At 44.3% G+C, this 21,936-nt stretch overlaps 3 protein-coding genes across 8 annotated transcripts; all 3 read right to left on the minus strand.

The window, feature by feature from the left end:
• Positions 1-3,549: 3,549 nt before the first annotated feature.
• LOC127785308 (probable 6-phosphogluconolactonase 4, chloroplastic) lies at positions 3,550-6,659 on the minus strand. Its single transcript, XM_052312745.1, has 3 exons — positions 6,269-6,659; positions 6,016-6,151; positions 3,550-4,357 (listed from the first exon to the last, which is right to left on the minus strand). The coding sequence occupies exons 1-3, from the start codon at positions 6,622-6,624 to the stop codon at positions 3,878-3,880; spliced, it is 972 nt and encodes a 323-aa protein (XP_052168705.1). The 5' UTR covers positions 6,625-6,659; the 3' UTR covers positions 3,550-3,877.
• A 3,568-nt stretch (positions 6,660-10,227) lies between these two features.
• Positions 10,228-18,329, minus strand: LOC127784931 (protein TILLER ANGLE CONTROL 1). 4 transcript variants are annotated; one of them, XM_052312357.1, is made up of 6 exons: positions 15,349-15,842; positions 13,337-15,203; positions 13,103-13,169; positions 12,383-12,999; positions 12,063-12,152; positions 10,228-10,519 (listed from the first exon to the last, which is right to left on the minus strand). In XM_052312357.1, exons 2-5 carry the CDS (start codon positions 13,346-13,348, stop codon positions 12,069-12,071), a joined length of 780 nt encoding a protein of 259 aa, XP_052168317.1. In that variant the 5' UTR covers positions 13,349-15,203; positions 15,349-15,842; the 3' UTR covers positions 10,228-10,519; positions 12,063-12,068. The 4 variants fall into 4 exon arrangements, with proteins under 4 accessions (XP_052168317.1, XP_052168313.1, XP_052168316.1 ...); XM_052312353.1 differs by lacking the exons at positions 13,337-15,203; positions 15,349-15,842 and adding an exon at positions 17,925-18,329; XM_052312356.1 differs by lacking the exons at positions 10,228-10,519; positions 12,063-12,152; positions 12,383-12,999; positions 13,103-13,169; positions 15,349-15,842 and adding exons at positions 15,849-16,046; positions 16,136-16,496; positions 17,925-18,329 and having other exon boundaries at positions 13,344-15,203.
• Positions 18,330-18,331: 2 nt separating this feature from the next.
• LOC127784932 (uncharacterized) lies at positions 18,332-21,895 on the minus strand. 3 transcript variants are annotated; one of them, XR_008019620.1, is made up of 2 exons: positions 20,250-21,893; positions 18,332-18,470 (listed from the first exon to the last, which is right to left on the minus strand). XR_008019620.1 is itself a non-coding variant. In XM_052312358.1 (2 exons), exon 2 carries the CDS (start codon positions 21,440-21,442, stop codon positions 20,327-20,329), a length of 1,116 nt encoding a protein of 371 aa, XP_052168318.1. In that variant the 5' UTR covers positions 21,443-21,549; positions 21,669-21,892; the 3' UTR covers positions 18,765-20,326. The 3 variants fall into 3 exon arrangements, 1 of the variants encoding a protein (XP_052168318.1); XR_008019621.1 differs by lacking the exon at positions 18,332-18,470 and adding an exon at positions 18,479-18,758 and having other exon boundaries at positions 20,250-21,895; XM_052312358.1 differs by lacking the exon at positions 18,332-18,470 and having other exon boundaries at positions 18,765-21,549; positions 21,669-21,892.
• Between the last annotated feature and the right edge of the window lie 41 nt (positions 21,896-21,936).

Raw genomic sequence — 21,936 nt, forward strand, 5'->3', positions numbered from 1 at the left:
CACCCACACACACACAAGAAGAGGGAGAGAGGAGTGGGTGGGTGCCGTGCGCGTTTAAACGGGTCTTTGTTCCGGCCTGCCACGTGGGACCCACCGGCCCTGTCCTTCTTGTGGGGCCTAGGTGTCAGTGGGAGAGGCTGGCGGTGTGGGCCCACCACATTTGTGGATCTGTTCTGAAACTTTTGGGCTCCCGAAATGTCTATAGAACCATGCGGTTATCGTGTGAAATAACATTTTCAGTTTTTTAACCACGATATACTTTGTGGTAACCACGTGGTTTTCACGATAATCGTTATATCGTGAGGTGACAGTAGTCCCAATCCAAACGGTTTGGTAAACCTTGGGCTCTTGTCGGTTGATAAACCATTGGAGTGTTATTAGGTTATTAGTTTAGGTAAAACTTTTTATGTCTGTATAGTAAAAATTATATTATAGAGATTATTAAGACTGGATAATAGCTTTAGTAGAATAAAAGAAAAAAATCTTAAATCAACTCTAAGGTTACGTTTCGATATTAGTTGCAGCTTATAAACAAAACAAGTAGAGGATGAGAATCATATACTAGTAGTTTCAAAGGAATTTTTGGTACGAATAGAACCGATGTACCTTTGGTTTGAATTCGGTTAGTTCTTTGATTTTTTTTTTTAATTTTTAAAAAAATATTCAAAGTGGGGATACATTCTTGAACTCTTTCTTTGGCAATTTTTATGTTTGTCCGAATAACTAAGCTTAGGTTGTAAGGACAAAAGGAGACTGGGTTGGTTGACCTGAAAATTTGTTCATACTTTAATAGCGTGTTTGTTTTTCTGATTTTTTTTATATGCATCTACTTGAGTGTATTTTAACTCAATTCATGCGAGATTTGGTAGGCTTATAATAGGTCTAAATGTTTGTCTAAAAGGTGTGTACTTGCAATGATAAATTTTGAATGAACCATTCAGAGTGGACCAAATCCACACGGTTTTATCCAGGAGAAGAAGCCCATGAAAATCCCAACCACTAATTAACTTTTTTTTCTAACCTAATCCTGCACTAATTTCAGGTAGGTCAATGTACGTGTGAACTATATAATGGCATGGGCGTGATCAACACTGATTGACTTGTGACCTGACACGTTTAGATCATGGAAATCCTCACCTTGTCAACGGATCAAATATGCTCGAAAAAAAACGAAGAAAAAATTGGAGAATATTTCGCGTGGACCGACTCATTGAACGAGTCATCAAAATCTTTTGTGGATGCAGCCAAGCCAAATTAACAACCATACGCAATCATACATGACAATAACGCGCGTGTTTTCTCATGTAATGGCTGCAAATTTCTTCAGAAGTTCGTATGTATTTCGTATTCAAGTTATTACATACTCCAGCTAAATTTTGATTTAATTCAATACGCATGGTTAGAATAAAGCAGGCCCAAAAAAAAGCACAAAACCTTAAGACAAAAGCAAATCGATCGGTCAGGTCTGTCCGGCAATCATAACCACCCCAAATTTTTTTCTGCACTGGTCGCACCTTTGACGAACACCTTTACCTTTCTCTTCTCTTTATCAATTGCTGCGGCAAAAAAATGAAAGATCCTATCATCTCTTCTGCTACCACATGTTAATTAACAATTCTCTATATATCCAGTATCCTTCTTAATTCGATCACACACAAAATTTGGACAGATGAGTTCAGTCACAAAGTCACAATTTGCAAGTTGCAACACCAAGAATTTTAATATGATCTTACATGAGACAGTTGAACATGCAGTTCAAGATGGCGGCAAAAGGATACAAATCAAATCGGAGTAGTTTTGTGGGGAAACCAACAGCAGCAACGATGGAGCTCTCCTCATGTAGTGACGAGCAACGTGTCCCCAAGATCAGGCTTCTGAATCTTTCAGTTTTATTTATCCGAACAAAAAAAGAATTCCATGCCACACCATGATGAGCCTCTAACATGGCCAAGGTTAGATTTTTTTTTTTCTTTTGAAACTAATAGGTTAGATTTTTAAGAGTGCCCTAGATTCTAGGCCATGTTCTTTTGCTCCAAAGCTCATGTGAGTCTTGAGAGGAGATAGGGTCACACCTCACATGAACCTGGGTGAGAGGTTAGGTACTGGATTAGTAATATCTTGCTGCAAACTGGAGATCGAGTGGCAGCAGAAGCTTTCACTGGAGCAGCTCATGGAATCATGTGTTGCTGCTGCTTGTTTGTTGGGATTTTTGGAGTGCGTTGCAGATGGATGGAGGACCATGGCTGCAAATGCCGGTGCAAATGGCCGAAATGGGCGGTGCGGCGGCTTGGCTTGGCCGGCCGAGAGCCCGTGGCAGTACGAGGGGAATGCAGCCATGGTCCATCGTCTCGTCTCCCTGCATTCACTCTGGATGTGTCCACCACGGTTGGCCTGCCAAATCATGTCGAAAACGTGGTGTTCAATTATCCAATTAAGGCTTCTTTGAAATGGATGGAATTTATAATTTCTTTTAGGGCGTGTTTAGTTCACGCAAAAATTGAAAGTTTGGTTGAAATTAGAACGATGTGATGGAAAAGTTGAAAGTTTGTGTGTGTAGGACAGTTTTGATGTGATGAAAAAATTGGAAGTTTGAAGAAAAACTTTAGAACTAAACTCGGCCTTAGGAATAAGTTCAATTATCATATGGTTAAGGCTTCTTTGGAACATAGGAGTATGGAATTTATAGAATTTTTCATAAAATTCACTACTTCCAGTATTACAATTAGTGCTCCCAACTTCAAAATATGCTAAGAGTACTAGTACTCCTAACGTCAAATATTATTAACGAGTAGTTCGATTCTTATGAAATTCCTCCAAAATTCCTTACGGTTAAATATGTGAAATAATTTTTCAACGGGTCAACATGCTATTATTGCCCAAAATGTGAATGTCTATGAAAATTTAGATGCCAGAAATGTACCGAGGTCAGTGTCAGACAGCACAACTAATGCGCGATTTATGTTGGGTAGAAAGGCCATGTTGCTAATCAGTTCTGAGTTCCCTGCCTTGAACGTACAGCCATTTAGGCTGCTGCCTAAGTAAATTCATCCTCGTGCAGTACTGCCTGAAAATATAAATCTTACAGATCAACCTGTACACTACCTATGCATGGCTCTAAAAATTGAATAATCACTAGCCCCTTGCGATGTACAGGCAGCTGAAAGCGAGCGAAATTGGCGCCGTTCTGAAGTGCAAATGCAGTAAAAAGATATGGATTGTCTGTGGATGGAACAGTATACACAATAAACTAACAATTACAGGTATTGACAAGTGGCAGCTGAACATCTAAATATTTCCAATGCAACGCCCAAAAGAGGTGATTTACTAAACTGGAAACTGAAGGTACTCGCAATACACTCTGAATAAGACTCCTCTTAATAGTGAATAATGCAGAATCATGCAGGTCTCCAAGCTTGTATCACAGTTTACCTCACTTTGTCAAGCAGCATTGGCATCACTTCAATCAGTAAACAAAAAGAATTGTGTCTTGAATTGAAACCATTTGAATAACATGCACAAAATGAGTTCTCTATCTGAATTTGCAAAATATGTAGATAAGTTGATCGCCGGTTTATTAACAGCGCAAATTTAACAAACATAGACACTTGAGCAAGGGCCAGGAAAGGTTATTTACTAAGCCGAAACCAGGAGTGTCTCAGATACATCACTCTGAACAACATACAACATACATGCTCATGTTTTCCTTACAAGTGATGCATAAAAGAGGAATGCAACTATGCAGTCACCTGGATCCTTTTTTAGACTGAAGATCATTACAACCCAGCTTTGGATTGAAAGCTTAAACAGTATCCAGGCTGGGATTAGCCCCTGGATCTTTATTTAAGATGAAAGCTTAAATAATATCCAGGCATGGACCTCATTTGTTCTGTAACATTGACACTGCTGGCTTGTCAGTGAACCAAGTGAATTCCCCATCTTGAAGTACAGCCATTTCTACAGGCAGCAAATCAGACGAAGTCTGCTTATCTGAAAGTGCTTTCTGCACTGCACCAGCTTTCCCAGCTCCAGTGACCACCATTGCGACATACGCAGATGAGTTGATCACAGGAAATGTAAACGTAATTCTCTCAGGTGGTGGCTTTGGAGAATCCTTGATGTAGGTGACCCACTTCTTGTTTTCATTAACAAGAGGGTGGCCTGGGAAAAGAGATGCAATATGGCCATCAGGGCCCATTCCCAGGAGCATGACATCAAACCTAGGAAAACCAGTCGATTGCGACATTGCAATCACACCATTCTTGACAAGTTGCTTCAAGCAAGTTTCATAGTCATCCGCTGCTCCCTCAGCTGACAAGGCATCATTTATAGCATAAACTTGGCCAGTAGGAATTGGGACCTAGAAATTCGAAAGGAAGAACCTAGTTAAGGAGTACTTCTGAATACACAGCAAAGAAATTTACACGCACACCAGAAAACTGATGAAAATGCAATAAGTAGACACAAGAATGCATCTTGGATCACCACTTCAACAACTTATGCCCTAAATATTCATAGTTGCGGATACTAATGATTCATTACCCATTATCCACAAAAAACCACTATAGTTCATTTCACGGTATATTTCAAATGGTTGGCACAATTTCAAACAATTGAGCATGGATACAGGCAAGCAGATTATAAAATCCCACTGCCCACAGTCGAATAAAGCGTTTCATCATTGGTCAATCAAAATGCTTATGCCGATAACTCACAGAGAGCAGTAGAGGTTCTGTAAACTGGATGAGAAGCACAAGTGTTTTTGTTACAGATCTAGTACACTGCAGAAAACATATCAATCAACTGCTTCCCATAAGGGCCTGCTTGGAAGCCCGGTTTTTGGTTCAAAACCGGTGTAAAATACCGGTCCATGAGTTTTTACTGGACAGGCTGGAAAGGACTGCTTGGATGGGCTGTTATCGGATTAAAATCCGCCGGAAAATGCCCATTACACCCGGAAGAACAGAAACACCTCCTCAGCCCACACAAATAAAATGATAGAAGTCAGGCTCGCCGCTTCGCCTCTCCTTGTGCTCGTGCTGCGCTCCTCTTCCCTCTATCCCATGGCCGCCGCCTCTAGCTCGATCAGCTTCTTACCAGTGGCCAGCAGGCTTTCCTCTAGCTCTAGCAGCACTCTGCACCCTCACCTAGCCCTCTTCGGAGGCTGGCGCAACAGTTCCCCCTGCTTCTCTCCTATCCGGTGATGGGCAAGGTCAGCCTCAAGCTCGTTTCACAGCGCTACGCCCGGTGCACACCGAGGGATTGGAAGGAGAAGCTTGGTGTTATTTTCACAAGATGATAGATTGAGTTCTGGTTTGTCAGCTTTTGAGTTTCTTTGTTATTTCAGATCTTAGCAGGCAAGATTGAAATTCCTCAAGATCATTGTTTTCTCATTCAAATTTGTTGCCTCTTATTTCTTTTATAAATTGCAAGTATCGATTGCAGTTCTTCCTGATTTGTAATGAAAATTCTTTATAATCAGTTGGTTTTCTATTTAATTTCAGTTTATAGAAAAAGATGTTTCAGAATGGGTACCTATTGCTGCAGTAATGGAAATATTGTGATATACCCATTGCTCTTTGCCCAAACATCATTTGCCTGGAAAAACTTTTCCTCCGTAACCAAAAGGGAATTTTCGGGACCCCGAAAATACAAGTGTAATATCTTTACCGGTGCAAAATTTTTCGAAGTTGCCAAGCAGGCCCTAAGTTGGAGTGTATTTTTTGTCCAAAGTTGCTAACATTTGGCTTGGAGAGTGGGATAAAGAGGCTATTGGAGATGCTCTAAGTCTGAAAACCTGAATCTGTTCTTCATCACGGTTCTTTGTTTTCATCTTCAGTTAACCCAAGCATTACCAGAATTCTATTCCTGAATGAATTTCCATCACTCTAAACCACAAAAATATTATGATCCCTAAATAGCCTGATCATGCCCCGAGCAGATCATGCATCCAGGCCGAAACGACGACTAGGACAAGCAGTTTCGGAAAGAAGAAATCCAGAGCTCGCGAGGGAATACCTTGGAGAGAAACCCATCCAAGGCGAGCTTGTAGTTGCTATCCTCATGGTCCTTGGGCACCACCCTCTCGTCCACCCAGAACACATGCCACTTGCTCCAATCCACCGAATCCAGGTACGGTGGCTCCGCGAGCTTCCTGCGCCACCACCAACCAAAACGGCGAGAGATTCCTTACGCGATCCGAGAACACCCGGAGGAAGAGGAAGCAACCCAAGAAACGCGCGATCTCTGGGGTCCAAGCAATCAAAATCACCTGATGTTCTTGATGAGGGATCCGCCGGAGAGCACGACGGTGAAGGCGCCCCTCTCGGCGGCGAGCTTCGCGGACAGCTCCGCCGTGTACTTCGCCAGGGACACCGCGAGGTCCTCCTCGGCGTCGAAGATGAGCACCTCCTTCTTCTTCGTCCCTGCCGCGGCGGCGGCGGCGGCGCCGTCGGTGGCCATGGCGGGGGCGCGGGTGGCGGGAGAGACGGCGAGGGGATGGGGGCCGGAGGAGAACGGACGCCCGCGGCTTGTCGCCGCGACCCTAGACGCCGGCGGCGAGCGGCGGCGGGCGAGGACGAGGGTACGGGAGGTGGAGGCGGCGGCGACGGCGGCGGAGACGGACATGGCGAAGGGAAGGCGACGCGTTATAAGAGGGGGGGAGGAGGTGGGGGCTAATGGTAGATGCGACAGGTGGATGGAGAGGCGTGACACGTTTCTGTACCGTCCAGATCGAGATGGACGGCTTGGATGCGGGGATCTCGAGAAAGTGTAAATATACCAAAGCTTCCAAGAATAATATAATAGGCTTCTTGTTCAAGAATGAAATGAATATTTAGCACAACATTGCTGTGGATTTTTCAACTAAGTAATTGCATTTACAATTTTCGCGGGACGGCAATTTTGATCCTTGAATTTCTTAAAAAGGCTTTCAATTTCAGCCATCGTTTGAAATACAGTGATTTTATATAATCCTGTAGATTTTTTTTATAAGAATCAATTTAATTCAGGTAAATATAAGGGAAAAAATTAGCACTTGGAAATGCTACATGCCGAGATCCTATCGGGACGAGATCCCCTTGTCCCGACGAGCTGAGCAGCGAGGAGAAGGTGGCCACCTGCGAAGACTTTCAACGCGGGCCAAGGAAGAGGGCTTGCTCAGCGGGAGGAGGACATGGCCATCGGCGACGAGCTTCGGCGAGACGGGATCCCCTTGTCCCGACAAGCTGAGCAGCGAGGAGGAGGTGGCCGCTTGTGAGGACCTCCGTCGTGTGTCGGGGAAGAGGACCTACTCAGTGAAAGGAGGACGCGGCCGCTGGCAACGAGCTCCGACGTGGGGTGTGAATAGTAGGGCCGCCGGTGACGAGCTTCGGCGTAAGGCGTGACAGTGAAGGATCTGGTCAACGCAGAAGATACGGCCACCGGCGATGACGCTTCGGTGCTCGACTCCTTATATCGGGTAGGTATCGCTATGATATCAACAAGTATCAGGTGATATCAACAGGTATTAACATCTAGAATCTGGTACTAATACCAGAACATGATACCTCAGAGGTATCAGAACATGATACCTAATCGGTATTGTCTCATCTAAACGGGATTCTGCTGTATAGCAGTCTCCCAAAAAAAAAGAGGATTAAACGGTTTGGACCCCAGTCCTTGACTTTGACGAACCTTCGATATTTTTTGAGTCTTTCCTCATCCCTTATATGCTCATGATTTTTTTTACTCTATATGGGCGGGTCAACATGTGTACTAATGGAAGAGGAAAATTCAGGTACTTTATAATATAAAATTCACTCAAGATATATGTTTGAAGGGGTTAGTATGGCTCTGATCATCTGAGTTACGACTGATGAAGTGTAGAAATATGAACAAAGCAAGCAAGTCAAGCAACACAAAAACTAATTTATAGCCAGAACTTTATATCTATATCATTCGTGGTCTAAAAGCCAAAGGCAAGAAAAATATATTAAAAAAACCCCTCAAAATCAGCTCTAAAATTAAGTTTTAAAATTTAAATTTAACTGTAGTCGATAAATCAAAAGACAAATGAGGAGAGAGAGAGACGAAAAATCCCCATAATCCGTGCATTCAACCTTAGGTTCATGTTCTTCTGCTCCAATTTAAGATTGGCCCAGCCCAGCAATTTGTTTGATGTAATTGGGCTTATATGCAGCCCAACTAACACTTAGCTCAACTCTACTGTATGCGAAGAACGTAGTACAGTTTTGAACAATTTCTTAGGAGAAGTCGATATGAAGTTCTGAACCGTTTGCTCGAAAACTATGAACGTTCAGGCACTACTGGCACATAAATTAGATAAACATGGAGAGATTTCGCACATAAGAGAGATAACACATGAAGAGATTTTAATCTGTTTCGTGACAGAGTGTATCTTTGCTTTTGGGAAGCGCACAAAGCAGTGCTGCATCATCGTCACCCCTCTGTTACCATAGAAACAGAATCCATCATCAGTGCGTCGCAAAGGCTATGAGCACAACACCCAGAATTTGAGAAGACACCCCATCATCAATCAGTTTAGTGGCAGTGACTGTCGATCAGTGCGGCACTCAACATACAACTCACAAATCTCCGTTTGCAACGGAACTAACTTTCGATCGCTACGAGAATTGAATTGTTTCACGTGAAATATGAGGAGGTAACTTTTTTTTTAACGACTTGCACGAGATGGTGCAAAGTTCTATTAATAAAGCGAAAAAAATTACAAGAGTATAACCCTGAAAGGTCGTAACCAGGAAAAAGGACAAAAATAAACCACCACACACACAGACAACGTCAACACACAGGTCCAGGAGAAAGCTAGCAACGGACCAATTGCCGCTAGGCCAATAAAGGAACACAGCCGGGAATGCCAAAAAACGCCCTTACAACCAACACAAAGCCCAACTCTATCTAGAGCGTGCTTGCACCAATCGTTCGAGTGGTTTCAGCAAGAGGATGCCTAAACGACGTCTCCAAGGATAGAAGCGACGGAAAACTGCCGCGCCGTCCGTCAGGAACTCAAAGGAGCCACGACTGGGTTTTTACCCGGCAACCACCCTTGAAGGACGAGACGGCATGACAACGCCCTTAGGAGAGGGGAAAGAACCATCGTTGTCGGTCCGGCCAAGGCCGGGCTAGGTTTTCACCCGTTGCTCATCACCTGCGAGTCCACGGCTGTCGCACTGATGCTCCACCACCACTCATCCTCTGCCGACATGTGGGAACGCCCCCCGCCGGCTAGCCTTCGTGCGTCGAAGACCGCGCCACACTCACCGACAGCTCCTCCTCACACCGTGGTCGCCACCTTTACTGCTGGTTGTGCCTCATCGCGCCACGTCGGCCTTCTCCACCACCGGACACGTCTATCGTGCAGTCCGGCCTCCCGCCGTCGGCCGCGCCTCTCACTCCTTACCAGCCTCCACTGCCATCGGCTGCACCCCTTTGCGCCTTCAAGAAGAGGTAACTTTTGATCACTACAAGAACGTGTTATATGAAATTATCCGCCTTTGTTAGACAACAAAAATTAAACTACTTCGCATGAAACTTAGTTGTCAAATAAATAAGAAGAAATTGTGAGCGTCTTAAGAATTAAACACGATCTTAAGGTTGAAATCACATACTCTTGTCAGTTATCACTGTAATATCAAGCGCATCTCAACTGAAATTCTCCATCTCTGTCAGACTAGGCCGACATAAGAAGGCCCCCCTAAAGAAGAAGAAGAGGAGACGAGGAAGAAGAAGGCGTGGGCGTCAGGTTTCAGATCCGGCATGATGAGGGCGACCAACCGAAGTCCGACACGGCGCCCACCGATGGAGAGCACCAGTATTGCTGCTGGTGGTATCGATAATCGATCGCCTCCCGTCTCGCCGTCGACCCGTCTAGATCGAACCGATGGCGAGACGGGAACAGCAACGTGCAGCAGCAGCAAGCAAGCATGAGGGTATGAGCTTCACGCGCCGATGCTTACCTTTACGCTTACAATCATCAGCTGCCATTCCGCTAGCTAAGCTGCTGCTTTGGCAGTTTCGCCTTGTTTTGTTGTATAAACACTGAACTGCTTTGGTGCAGAGCACCACTGCAACCACTCGTCTAGTTTATTTATTTATTCACAGCAGTTGCAGCTGCTGCAGCCAATCCAGCCATGGACCATGGACGAGACAGGGATTGAGTGGATTAGTAAACGAGTACACAGTTAAAGGGTAGGAGAGGTAGCAGAACGGATAGGATAGAGGTTTATTAATCTCGACAGGAACACGATGATGAGACGTCGTGGTATGGACAATAATAATAAGGGTCTTACAAGACACGTCAACTGTAGCTTTACAATGTACTACAGGCAAATATAGGCAGGACTATTCTTCATCACTGGCGAGCGAATAGGCAGCAATAACAATAACAATAATAACAACAGCAACAACAACAAAAGGAAGAGGACTGAACGAACGCTGTCGACGATATGCATGGATGTTTCTCTTGAGCAAGGAATCCGAAGCGTGAGGATGGATCCAACAAATCCTGCAAAAGGTGAAAGGGAATTTCTTTAGTCAGTTCCTGATCAAGACGTATTGTCGGCCAGAAATTTTGTAGCCTCAAGCAGTAATTGTTCCCAGTTCGACTACTCAACCAGCTCAAAAAAAAATTGGCATCAAGAGATCGACTTTGGTTCAGAACCACCAACGTGTTCCCAATATGGAGTGTGATGCATTTTTTTAGATAATGTGGAGCGTTAAGCAGATAGAATGTATATAACTTCACTATGATCACATTTTAAAATAGAGAAAAAGATAAAAGTAGATGCTTATATATGGTGAAATTTGCTTCTGATGATTTGGTCCATCATAGCTCCAGCCTACAATAATACAGGAGCGAGAAGAGTTTGCCAACCTTTCTACAGCTGGGACCAAATCCATCAATTTGTTCAGATTTTCAACGAATCCATTGGTTTCATGATAGAATTCATCAAAAGAGGATTAGCTGCATGTCTAGTGTCCACTGGCCTTTTTCAGAACATGCACGTCGTGTGCAATTGCAGTGCTCGTTGCACGCCACCGTACCATGGCATGTGCTCATTTTGCTTCGAATGAAGCTTTGCATCATGGCAGGAACGAATGCATTTTAGTCCGAACCCATGCTTCCTAATCCCTATATGTTTCAACTCGTATTGCTCTTTCCACCATAGGCAGTTCCATGATAGGATCCACCGAAAACACTATTTCTTAAAAATATTCTGAAGAACACAGTCTCCATGGTCACTGCATCCCAATTCCCAATCACCAACCGTTAAAATACACACACCATTCTTTCTACTTAAACAAACAGCAGTTCCATTATCAGAGGCCAGAAGTGTTCTTAGTTTGGTTCTATCAACTTGATGTAATTGTCTGAGATCAATAAAAGCTTCATTTATCTAAAAGTTTATATGGTTTTCTGAGAAAATGTGAAGAATAAGGGGGCAGCTCAGATTTTAAAAAATGCCAAGGCATACACAGTAATAGATTGTGTTTTGAGATCCCAATAATAAGCAGAGGCAATAGGTGATAACATTTTATTTAAATACAGGTCAAGCAGCACTTAGACCCTCTTGTGAGTTCCACATAAATGGAGGCAACAGGTGATAGAATATTCAATTTTTGAACCATTACTTGTTTTTGACTGTGAGAAGCTTGAAATGGAAAAATTACTTTCCTGTGCTATTCAGTTCTTTTTTGCATCTGCCTTATTAAACCTGAGAATATTCATATGTTCTATTCCTAGTGAAATGTAGCCTAAACGAATTACTATATTCTTGAATGTGATTCGTGGGTCATGCTAGCTCTAGGACCCACAAACAAATATAACTTTGGTAGAAGGTATCCATTCTATGCAAATACTACCTCAGATATTAACCTAATTTTATTACAAACAATGGAATCCAAGTAAAAATCAAGAAAATTTGGAAAGGTACAAAATCGTATGCAAAACACAAGGGCCTTGAGCCCTGTATAGTTCAACAGACAGCTTTAAAAAAACTCTAGGTAATAAATTGCCAGATAGAGAAAGGAAACTTTTGTCCACAAACCTAGCATTATGCAGTGACAGGGCCCTCTGCATTGCTACGTCCATTGAGCTGCTCTGGGTGGATCTTCTTCCCCAACATCTTCCTCATGACCTACTTATTTTACAGATGACAAAAACCAAAAAGGTGCATTCCAGGTCAGTGATCATTTACCACTAAAGACTGGCTAGATGCATAATGCTTACTCCAGTTGTAGCTATATGGTAAAACATATGTGTAAGATGTGGCGCACTGACCATGGAACAAAGTGTTATAAATTCCAGACTAGTAAAATATAATGTAACAAGGCTTAACAAATAAAGCAGAGACGAAGAAAACCATACTCGACTTAATTTTCTCGTAGCCTTCAGCGGCTTTGACGTTGGTTTTGTTGGCTTCTTGTGATGCATCTTCTCCATGCACGACGTAGGCTTTGAAGTGGATGCCCCAGCAACAATGACGATTTTCGGGTAACACTTATCCTCTGCATCACTTGATGAGAATGCTTCTGCAGCAAATAGATCGGCAAGTGTAGTTCTCACTTTCTCCACCTTCTCTAACATCAGAAGTGGTCGTTCCTGGATGTTAGGAACATCTTCCACTTCCATGCCATGCATTAGGATTTCCTCCTTCACAAAGCACATGAAGTTGTCTTCTTTCATCGATGATGAGTGCATCTTGGCAGGCTCAAGAGCAGATGCCGGTTCACTTGGTGCTGTAACTGGTGTGTCCTGTTTAGCCTCAGCCTTTTCTTCTTCGCACTTCTCTTGTTCCACTTTCTCATCACACATGATGATGGGCTCATCTTGTTCAATACAGGACTCAGGACAGAGTGAGTTTACATTGTGGCCCAGCGTGCCAATTGCAAGTATACCATTAATAAGCACATCACGGAGCAGCAGGGCCTCAGTGTCTTGCTCAGTCACACTTGCACGCAGAGAGTCTTCCTTCTCTTCCATGGCTACTCCATCAGGAAAAAAAATAGAAGAGAAGAAACAAGAGTTGACAACATGAGAACAACAAAACATGTGGTACATAAAAGAGAGATATCCTGGTATCCTTACCCTTGTTCTCATTGATGGTGCAATACTCGACATTAGAATGCTTCTTCCGATTCAGCCAATTGAACACCTGGTAGTGCCATAAAAACATAAATCACCAGTAATCTCATTAGATATAAGAACAGTGAGTTGAATCCAACGCACTTGTTTAAGAGAGACAGAAACTGCAAAGACCTGTACTTTACAGCATACACTATACACGGACAAATGGTGTATCAGCATGAACTAACTGTGTACCTTTAGAGCCATCTCTCTAGAACCAATATGAAACCAGAAGAGAAAGCCAGACAGTAGCTCAGATCCTCAAATGCATGGCATGGTTTTATAAAAAGACACTAGTCTCATGATTGAATGGTCCAGGAGACAGAAGAATGGACTTTTGGTTGCAACTGGCTTGGCCTGACTCACTGAAGTAAATTCTTTCACCAAGGTAGATAAGCACACTTTCGACAGTCATATGCTACATTCTGTTCAAAGTCAGCAAACATCAGTCACTAATCACACCAGGTAGGGAATGATTCAGAAAAATTCCAACCACCGAAATGTGGCCTATTACATGTGCAAGTTGGGGCCCCACTGACAGAACGGATCAGGTCAAATTGGTGTGTAATATTGGGCAAACTTATATCAAATAGCATGGAAGAGTATGTGCATTCCCATATAGACATGATTAGACCGAGTGCCAAGATTTGTTCCAGATTAAGCAAGTATCAAGACTCAGGCTTAAATTGAAAGCCATTACTTTATGAGATACTCGACATCTGTGCAAATATGGTCATTATTCCAGCTTTCCAAAGAGATGGAATTCTCAATCTGTTCTTGCTCTAAAGATTCTTGAGCACTGCAGGCCTGTACCACCAAGTTTATCATTCAACAGTAAGTTGAACATGCTTATTTGCTCTTGGTGTCTAGTGATCTTGCACATTATCCATAGCAGACTAGTCACTGACAGTGGGCTGCGATTTCATAGGCCAGTAGCAGCTGGCAACAGGCAGTAGCCTGCATGTTTGCAATTAACAGCAATGTATTATGGTATCTAATGCCATCAGCAAGTAGTGACTCCAGGTGTACAGAGTAACTATTAGCTGGCAGAGGGACAGGCATGCAATTTAATCCTGTAGTAGCAAAAGTTCAGTTGAAGGTTCCCTGTATCTGCTTACTAATATTTAAACTTTTAGATGCCTATATCATTAGACCATGTTGTCTACACCAAAGACCATTAGTTCAATCCTGTTTTATTTGTATAAAAGTTTCTCATTTGATTACTTCGAATCAATTTTGTAGGCCAACTGGATGATACTGAGTCAGAATCACAAGCTTGACACTCCATCCCTACGTCCTAGACTAATGAACCACAAGAATTTGTTAATGATTTCTAGACCTTCATCACATATTCCTAATATGTTCAAAATATTGTTTAGGAACTAAGATGTTCAAAACTACATTCTTTCTTACTCAAGCAAGCAAATCCAGACGAGCAATTCAACACATCAGTAAAGACAGCTGGCTGAAATAGCTTGGAAAATTCTAGCGGACTGCTTTGGAACAAAATATGTTCTAGATATAATAACAGGATGCAAACATAGAAGTGGTTTTCATTAGTTCTCTCATCCTTGATTAGCTCCCTACATACAACGTATCCAAAGATGTTGCTATGACAGACCTCGTGCAGTTGTTTGTGCCAGAACTAAAGCACCAGCCAACACCAACAAACCAGTGGGGATGAGCAAAATAATGCTGGGCTGATCATGTAATCATCTCAATAACCTAATAAAAATAGACTATTGAGAAGGTAACCTTGTCCAGATGATGGTTCATGAAGCTCTTTCACTGCACAATCCCCCACCACCATCATTCAGTATGCAAAAAAGACCTGTGCACTTCATCTTCTTCATGACACCGAAAGCTTCAACAGATCAAGCTGTGTCCAGTTCCATCTGGCTTGACGGATGAAGAATGACAGCTGAGGCTCACAAGAACAGAAATACATGCTCTGCATCCACCTCTCAACAGTACCGACCTTCCAGCGGACCCATATTTGTGATGCAATGATATGTCATCCAGTTCCATCCGGTTTGGCGCATTATGAATGACCAGAATAATACTGTATCAGGTTATAGCACAGTTCAGCAGCTAGTTGCTTCACAGCAATACTGAAATAAAGGGAAGAACACTAATAGACAAGCAAGGTACAGCAGGCATAAATCAATGTAGATGACAGATACAACATACCAAAGAAAGATATGTACCATGTTTCTTGTGCTTGCACATTAGAATATAGATTATTGTGTAGAAAGAATGGATGGTCATGAAGAGTAAAGAATTCTCTTTGCATAAGGGCAAGGACTGATGAAGCACATATCAGTTTACGCAGATTGCAGCATTTCACCAAAAGCTGATATGAAACAGATAGCCCAAAGCATTGATTCAAGTGGAAATAAAAAATTCCTGGGAGTGAACATCAATAGTACAGGAGAAACACAAACAGATAAGTCCATATGCCTCAGTCCTGGCAAAGTGTAGGGCACTTAAGAAGGATGTCTATTCAAGCACATAGTGGAGCTATGAGTTATCGATCTCAGAATATCTGAGAAACAGGACAAGATCCAGCTGTTACATTAAAGCAACTATTTGATAAACAACATGATTTTTTGATTCCACGAGTATTTGGCATGATGAATATAAGACATAAGCAGTATGGTATATTTACTACAATCATTGGACCAACAAATGGCATTATGGACCTTACAGATTATTTGCAGGAACTACTGTTTTCTTGTAGGAAATGGACTCAAAAATCTCATCTTAAAACAATAGTCCAGTGCAATTGCAGCAGGTAGAAATGTCAAAATGTTCTCAACCACACTAACTGCACCATCAAGGGCAAGTGATATTAAGGCATCAGTGCTCAGCTCAAAGGGCCTCCCAGATTCCACCATAGCAAGGCCTGCAAATAATTTAGTTCAAATAAACAAAATGACAATGTGCTTGAATATGTGCTGAGAAGTTTTATGAAATAGCATTATCGAGTTTTACCTCTTACAAAAGCAAATGCAGCAGCAGCCCCTGTTTTTAGTTGGACATTGTCCAGATCTCTCCTAATGGCATACCGGAATGTTACTCCAAACAAAGCACAACTTATGAAAATAACTGACAACTGAACAAATAATTGTGGAAAATCATGGGCTTCATAAAAAGATATGGGTAAACTAGCTAGAACACCAACTACAGAGGAAACTGCTGCAGCTTTTACAGATTCCAGTCTTTCACTATCTTCATCAATATCTCCACTTGGTACATCTCCAAAGCTTTGATCCTGAAGACTAGAAGACAAGGAACGTTGTGCTTCATCAATCATTTCTCTTGCTTGTAGCAATTCACGTTGGGACTCTGTGATCTTGTTTATGTAATGCAGCATTGTAAACAACATTATTAAGAGGAAATAGCACATAGGAAACACCAAGCTACAAATAATTCATGTCCTTCCCATGTATATTGAAGGAAAGATAATTTGATGATTACAGAAATGAATTGTCATACAATTGATATCACAACTAATAATCATTCTGCCTTTATCGTCATGGGACCACATGAATCTGACACATGCTGCTAGTACTTTATGTTTTCTCAAAAGACATGGAACCATCTCCTATACAGAAATGGAGAATATAAACAGTTGGAAGGATTCAAAGCATCTGATATGCTAAGAAGGCAAGATATTCAATTGTTAATTTGTAAAATAAAAAAATCCTAGAGAAAAAATGATGGAAACTACACAGATGATTTGCTAAGGTCAGATTATAATGGCATAGAATTAGCAAAACTGTGGACAGATATTGCACCTTTACAGACTACATTAGTGTACAAATACAGTTATTTTCAGCCTCAGGTACTAGATTGATATATTAACGCGACCAGCTTCAAACATAAGGATATTTCATATTTGTTTCAGTATCCAGCTAAGCGTTTGTAGGGGAAATTCATCTAGTTTTCTAAATCTAACAAACTGTTCAGCATAGATCAAATGAGCTGATTTCTACAGTACATCTCCAACTGGATATGCATAACAAGCCATGACAAAGCAAGAATATATAAACTACAATTTATCGACTGTAGGGATATTGTGCTTGGCACTTCTATCCAAAAGGCATTTCAAAGAATCGAATCCAGCGAAATGGCATGGAAAAGTCAGTTCAATGTAAGGCGGTGCAATGCATATCAGGGTTTGCTTTCAGAAATAGCATTTTTTGCCTGCTTGTAGAAAACGCTCAAGGAGTAATAGGTTAGGCAGTATATAGATAGGAGAAAATAACTGGAGCTTTTTCATATTCTCTGACAATAGTCTTCAATACGCAATTTTCTGTTTCCGTGCATTACATATTTACATTTCGTAAATCACATGCACCCGTGGTGAGGTACTACTGTTCGGCTAATTAAAGAGCATTCCTCAAGCTCGTCGGTGCCACATTAACTCAAACACAAAGGCGGCAGTCACAGAACATCTAGGGCCACACCGACACAGTAGTACAGTACAACCACAACCATACTAGCACGCCATTGCACCGCAACACCCTGGTGGTGCCATATTGCTGGTTCATGCTACGTCTATGGCCACCAGATGCGTGCATCACCGCGTCGGGGTGGGGATTGGACCGCGCGTGTGTACACTGTACAGCACTATAGCTAGGTGAGGCCACGTCGCTCTCCACCATGAGGCCATGAGAGACCCACTACTCGCTAGGGCAGGCACTCTGCTCGTTGATTGAGGCGAATGCAGAGCAGGCAAAGCATCAAACAGGTTGAACGCGGGCAGCAGTCACCATACCTCGTCGCGGCGCCTCTCTAGGCGGCGGACCTCCTCGCTGGCGAGGCGGGCGGCGGCCTCCTGGCGCTCGATGTCGGCGAGCGCGGCGCGCGCCCGCTCCCCCCGCCGCTCGGCGGCCTCGACCCCTTCCACCAGCGCGCGGTTCTCCTCGCGCAGCAGCAGCTCGTCCACCTTCTCCCCCACCGCCGAGCTCAGCCACGCCGCCGCCTCCCGCTTCCCCTCCCCCTCCCCCTCCTCAACCTCGCCGCCGCCCGCGCCTCCCCCCGTCGCGCATCTCCAGCGGACGCCTCGGCCTCGGCCTCGGCCCCGGCCGCCGCGGCATCGCGCAGCGAGGGGACTCGCGGCCGGAAGGGGAGAGGGATGGATGAGCGGACGGAGGAGGGCGAGGTGTTGCATTGTGTGCGTTCGCCGCGGCAGCGAGCTCTGCTGCGGAGGTTTGGATGGGAAGAGGACGGCTAGGAGTTAGCGAAGGCCCGTTTGACCCACTGCAGGTGGACCCCACAATAGACCGCCTGTGGACCTCCGTAGCAGTAGGGTGGTCAATGACTGCAAAGTGGGCCCACATGTCAGTGACTGGAGAGGCACAGGACCTCTCTTCCAGGTGTCAATAAATAAATAGTGCTACTACTACTGTTTATTACTGCATTTCTGAATTTTTGAAGCATCAGAATTCAGACATCAACAAAAGAGCTACACAGAGAAAGAACTGCAAGGCTATCAGCAAGAACTGCAAGTGGCAGAATCCAGAATGGACGGTTGGTATTCAGCGATCCATTTGCAAGCAAGTAGCAACATGTCAGAAGAAAGAGAGCACCTGAAAGCCAGTGATGCAACCTGAAATTGAGTACGGTATTTGCGATTACAGAACAAATTCAGTAGGCATCCAAAATGAATAATGTGCGTATGTCATCGACAGACTTGAGATCGCAAATATGCACTCGCTAAGCTGGCATCCTGGCACAAAGTGATGCAGCACTTGAACATTCTTGGGAACACATGCAAATATCAATACACCAAGTAGGTAGAGCAAGTGTTTGAAGGGTTGAACATTCTCAAAGTTAGTTTCAACTTTCAAGTAATAAGGAAACATGTATAAGGAAATATGACTGAATCTCATTGCAAATACCATCCAAAGGTCAAAAAATAAACTTGAAAACCTGCACACAAGTCAGAGGTTATAAGACAGTGTTCTTCAGAATTGCAGGTAACCAGACTTCATGTTTACGAGTGCTAACAAAATGAGATGCCAGGTAACATTGCACAGACATAAGTTTGAGGTCCATATGTCAGCGAATCATGCTTTCAAACTTGAAATTGTTCCAATCCCTCTGAAGTCAATAAGAAGAGTTTTTCTTTTTTGAGATAATAAGAGGAGTTCTGAAACACAGGAAGCACACAAAAGCCTGGCTTAACTTTGTATTAAGACAGAGAAACAACAACGGACCAAGCAAAACGGACAACCGCAAGAGAACCAAGTTGTGTCTCGTGTCAGCACTCAGCAAGAACAAGGAAGGGAGAGACAGGAGACCCGAAAAAAGAATAAACTGAAGGGTAGTCCAAAAACACGGAACTGAAGAACACTTTAAATATAAAGCCTAAACTGATGGACCAGAAAAGAGCATGCCCAACCCCTTCACATCTGCTTGCTGCCAACTACTGATTGGGTAGACCATTTGGAGGTCATACACCACAGGTTCTATCAGGATTCAGGAATGAAAGTTACAGTTATAGGAGTGGAAAATCATATAAATAAGTGGTTCTAAGACCTGGCATATGTCATATTTTTAGGAGTACAAATCATAAACATGATCAGCTATAATTTATGATATCATCCATTGGACATGTGTGTCATTCCTGGTCTTGTTTATCACCATCACTGGACTAACTGTGACAACTCCGCAGGATTTGCAGCATTGTATAAATCACAAAGCAAACAGGGTTAAGAATTCTGCTACTGCCTACCCTACACAAGTTACAACCATGCAACTTCAGGGACATAGTCAAATATAACCAATTAACATTATGGTACTAGCATATTCCTTGATGTATTATGTGCTTTACTCACTATTACTGCAGTATCAGAGGAAAATAAACGCAAAAGAAGCTTCATAATATCTCAACAAGTTGCATAGCACATAAAGTAATGCTGTCAGCATTTAGGGAACAAAATTATTTTGCTCCTGTGGTCAAAATCCTAAGGAAAAGTATTCACTATATCAACCAAAACAACAATTGACTGGTCGAATAAGATGCAAGTACTGATCGCCGTATGAATATATTGTTTACATAAATGACCTAGTAAGCAAGCTAGTGATCAAGCATTACCATTCTTTTCTCTCATGTGAGCAACTGAGCAATAGGGCTTCAACATTGATCTAGGATGAACCCTACTCAGGCTTGCATCAACACAAGCTGGGGAAGATCCAAACTGATGGTCTGATCAGTGAACTGTTGTTCAGGGGTGGCGCGCCTGGATAGTCAGCATTGCAGACATCACAGGTTCCATCAGCCAAGGAATACTCATGCCACTCACCCAAGCGTCGCCCAGCTGCATATAAGCAATCCCCTCGAACCCCTGGATGATCTTGATCAACGCAAGCTGCGAATCCATCCAAGCCAAGAAACAGCGACCGCCCGCCCAAGTTGGTGATCATCTCCCACTTCCTTTTCTCAGATGCCCAACGGAACACGCGGTACACAACCCTCTCCTCATGCTCCACGCTGATGAGCAACACCTCGCCTCCACACTCCCCGAGCATGAACCGATCCCCCTCCGGCCTGTTCGCGTCATCATGCTCTCCTCCCAGAAATGACAGCTCCAGCGAACTTTCCGACAGCTGGAGCGTGGCAAGACGGAGGCCAACCAGCGCGTAGAGGGTGCCATTGACAGAGATCAAATCGTCGAACACGTGGGGTGCAGGGGCGGAGGCAACGCGCCAGAGCGCGTCCCCGGGGCGGCAGTGCTGGACGGTGGCCCGGCCGGGCAAGAAGATGACGACGAGGAGGTCCGCGGTGAGGATGACGCGGGAGAAGGGCGCGAAGACCCTGGGGAGGCGGAGCTGCTCGCCGGTGAAGAGGCGGAGGAGGAGGAGCCTTGGCGGGTAGTTGTTGGCGGCGGTGGTGGCGGTGACGAGGAAGCCGTGGGCGTAGAGGAGGGTGTAGCGCGAGGGGGGCAGGTGGTGCCCCCATGGGAGGCGGAAGCGGTGGAGGCGGCGGAGGCGCGGGTGGAAGAGCGCCTCGGCGAAGGAGGGGTAGAGGGAGACGAGGAGGAGCGGGGACTGCGAGGCGAGGAGGCGGCGCGACGCCGGGAGGAGCGCGCGGTAGGCGCGGCAGGAGGCGCGCAGGGAGAAGAAATCCTCCAGGGACGTCAGGCGGCGGGCTATGTCGGGGATGAGATCCAGCGACGGGGACGACGAGTCGGCGGGCGCCGCCGAGGTAGGGGTGGAGGAATCGCCGCCGGCGGCGGTGGAGGCCGGCGGTGAGTGGTGGCGCCGGCGCTTCGCCTCTGCGGTGGCCATTTCCCCTCCCAAAAATGAATTTTCCGCCACTTTTTTTCCCTTTTGTTTCTTCTTGCCAATTACTCCTGTCCGGTGGAAAACTAAAGAAGACTAGTCAACGCCCACACCTGTCCGGTTGTCAATTGTCATGGGTTGAAGCCTTGAGGCCCGTGGGCCGAATTGGAATGCTTAAGGACGATATTCCGTTCGGATGAAATAAGGAAAAAGTACACCAAAGGTCCCTCACCTTGTCATCGGAATAAAAAACATCCTCGAAATGCAAAACCAGATATACGAGGTCCCTTAACTATACAAAACCGGTAAAAGTATGTCCCTCGACGGTTTTGATACTGATTCTGTCCTACGTGGCTGCTGAGTCAGCGTGGGCCCACGTGGGCCCCACATGTCAGCCTCCTCTTTCTTTCCCCTCTTCTCTCCCTTCCTCTTCTCTCTCTCTTCTCTGGCTCTGGGCAGGCCGGCACCGGGGCGAGGCGGGAGAGGAGGTCCGGCGGCCG

The sequence above is a fragment of the Oryza glaberrima genome, chromosome 9 (genome assembly GCF_000147395.1).
Source record: "Oryza glaberrima chromosome 9, OglaRS2, whole genome shotgun sequence".
Taxonomy (NCBI): domain Eukaryota; kingdom Viridiplantae; phylum Streptophyta; class Magnoliopsida; order Poales; family Poaceae; genus Oryza; species Oryza glaberrima.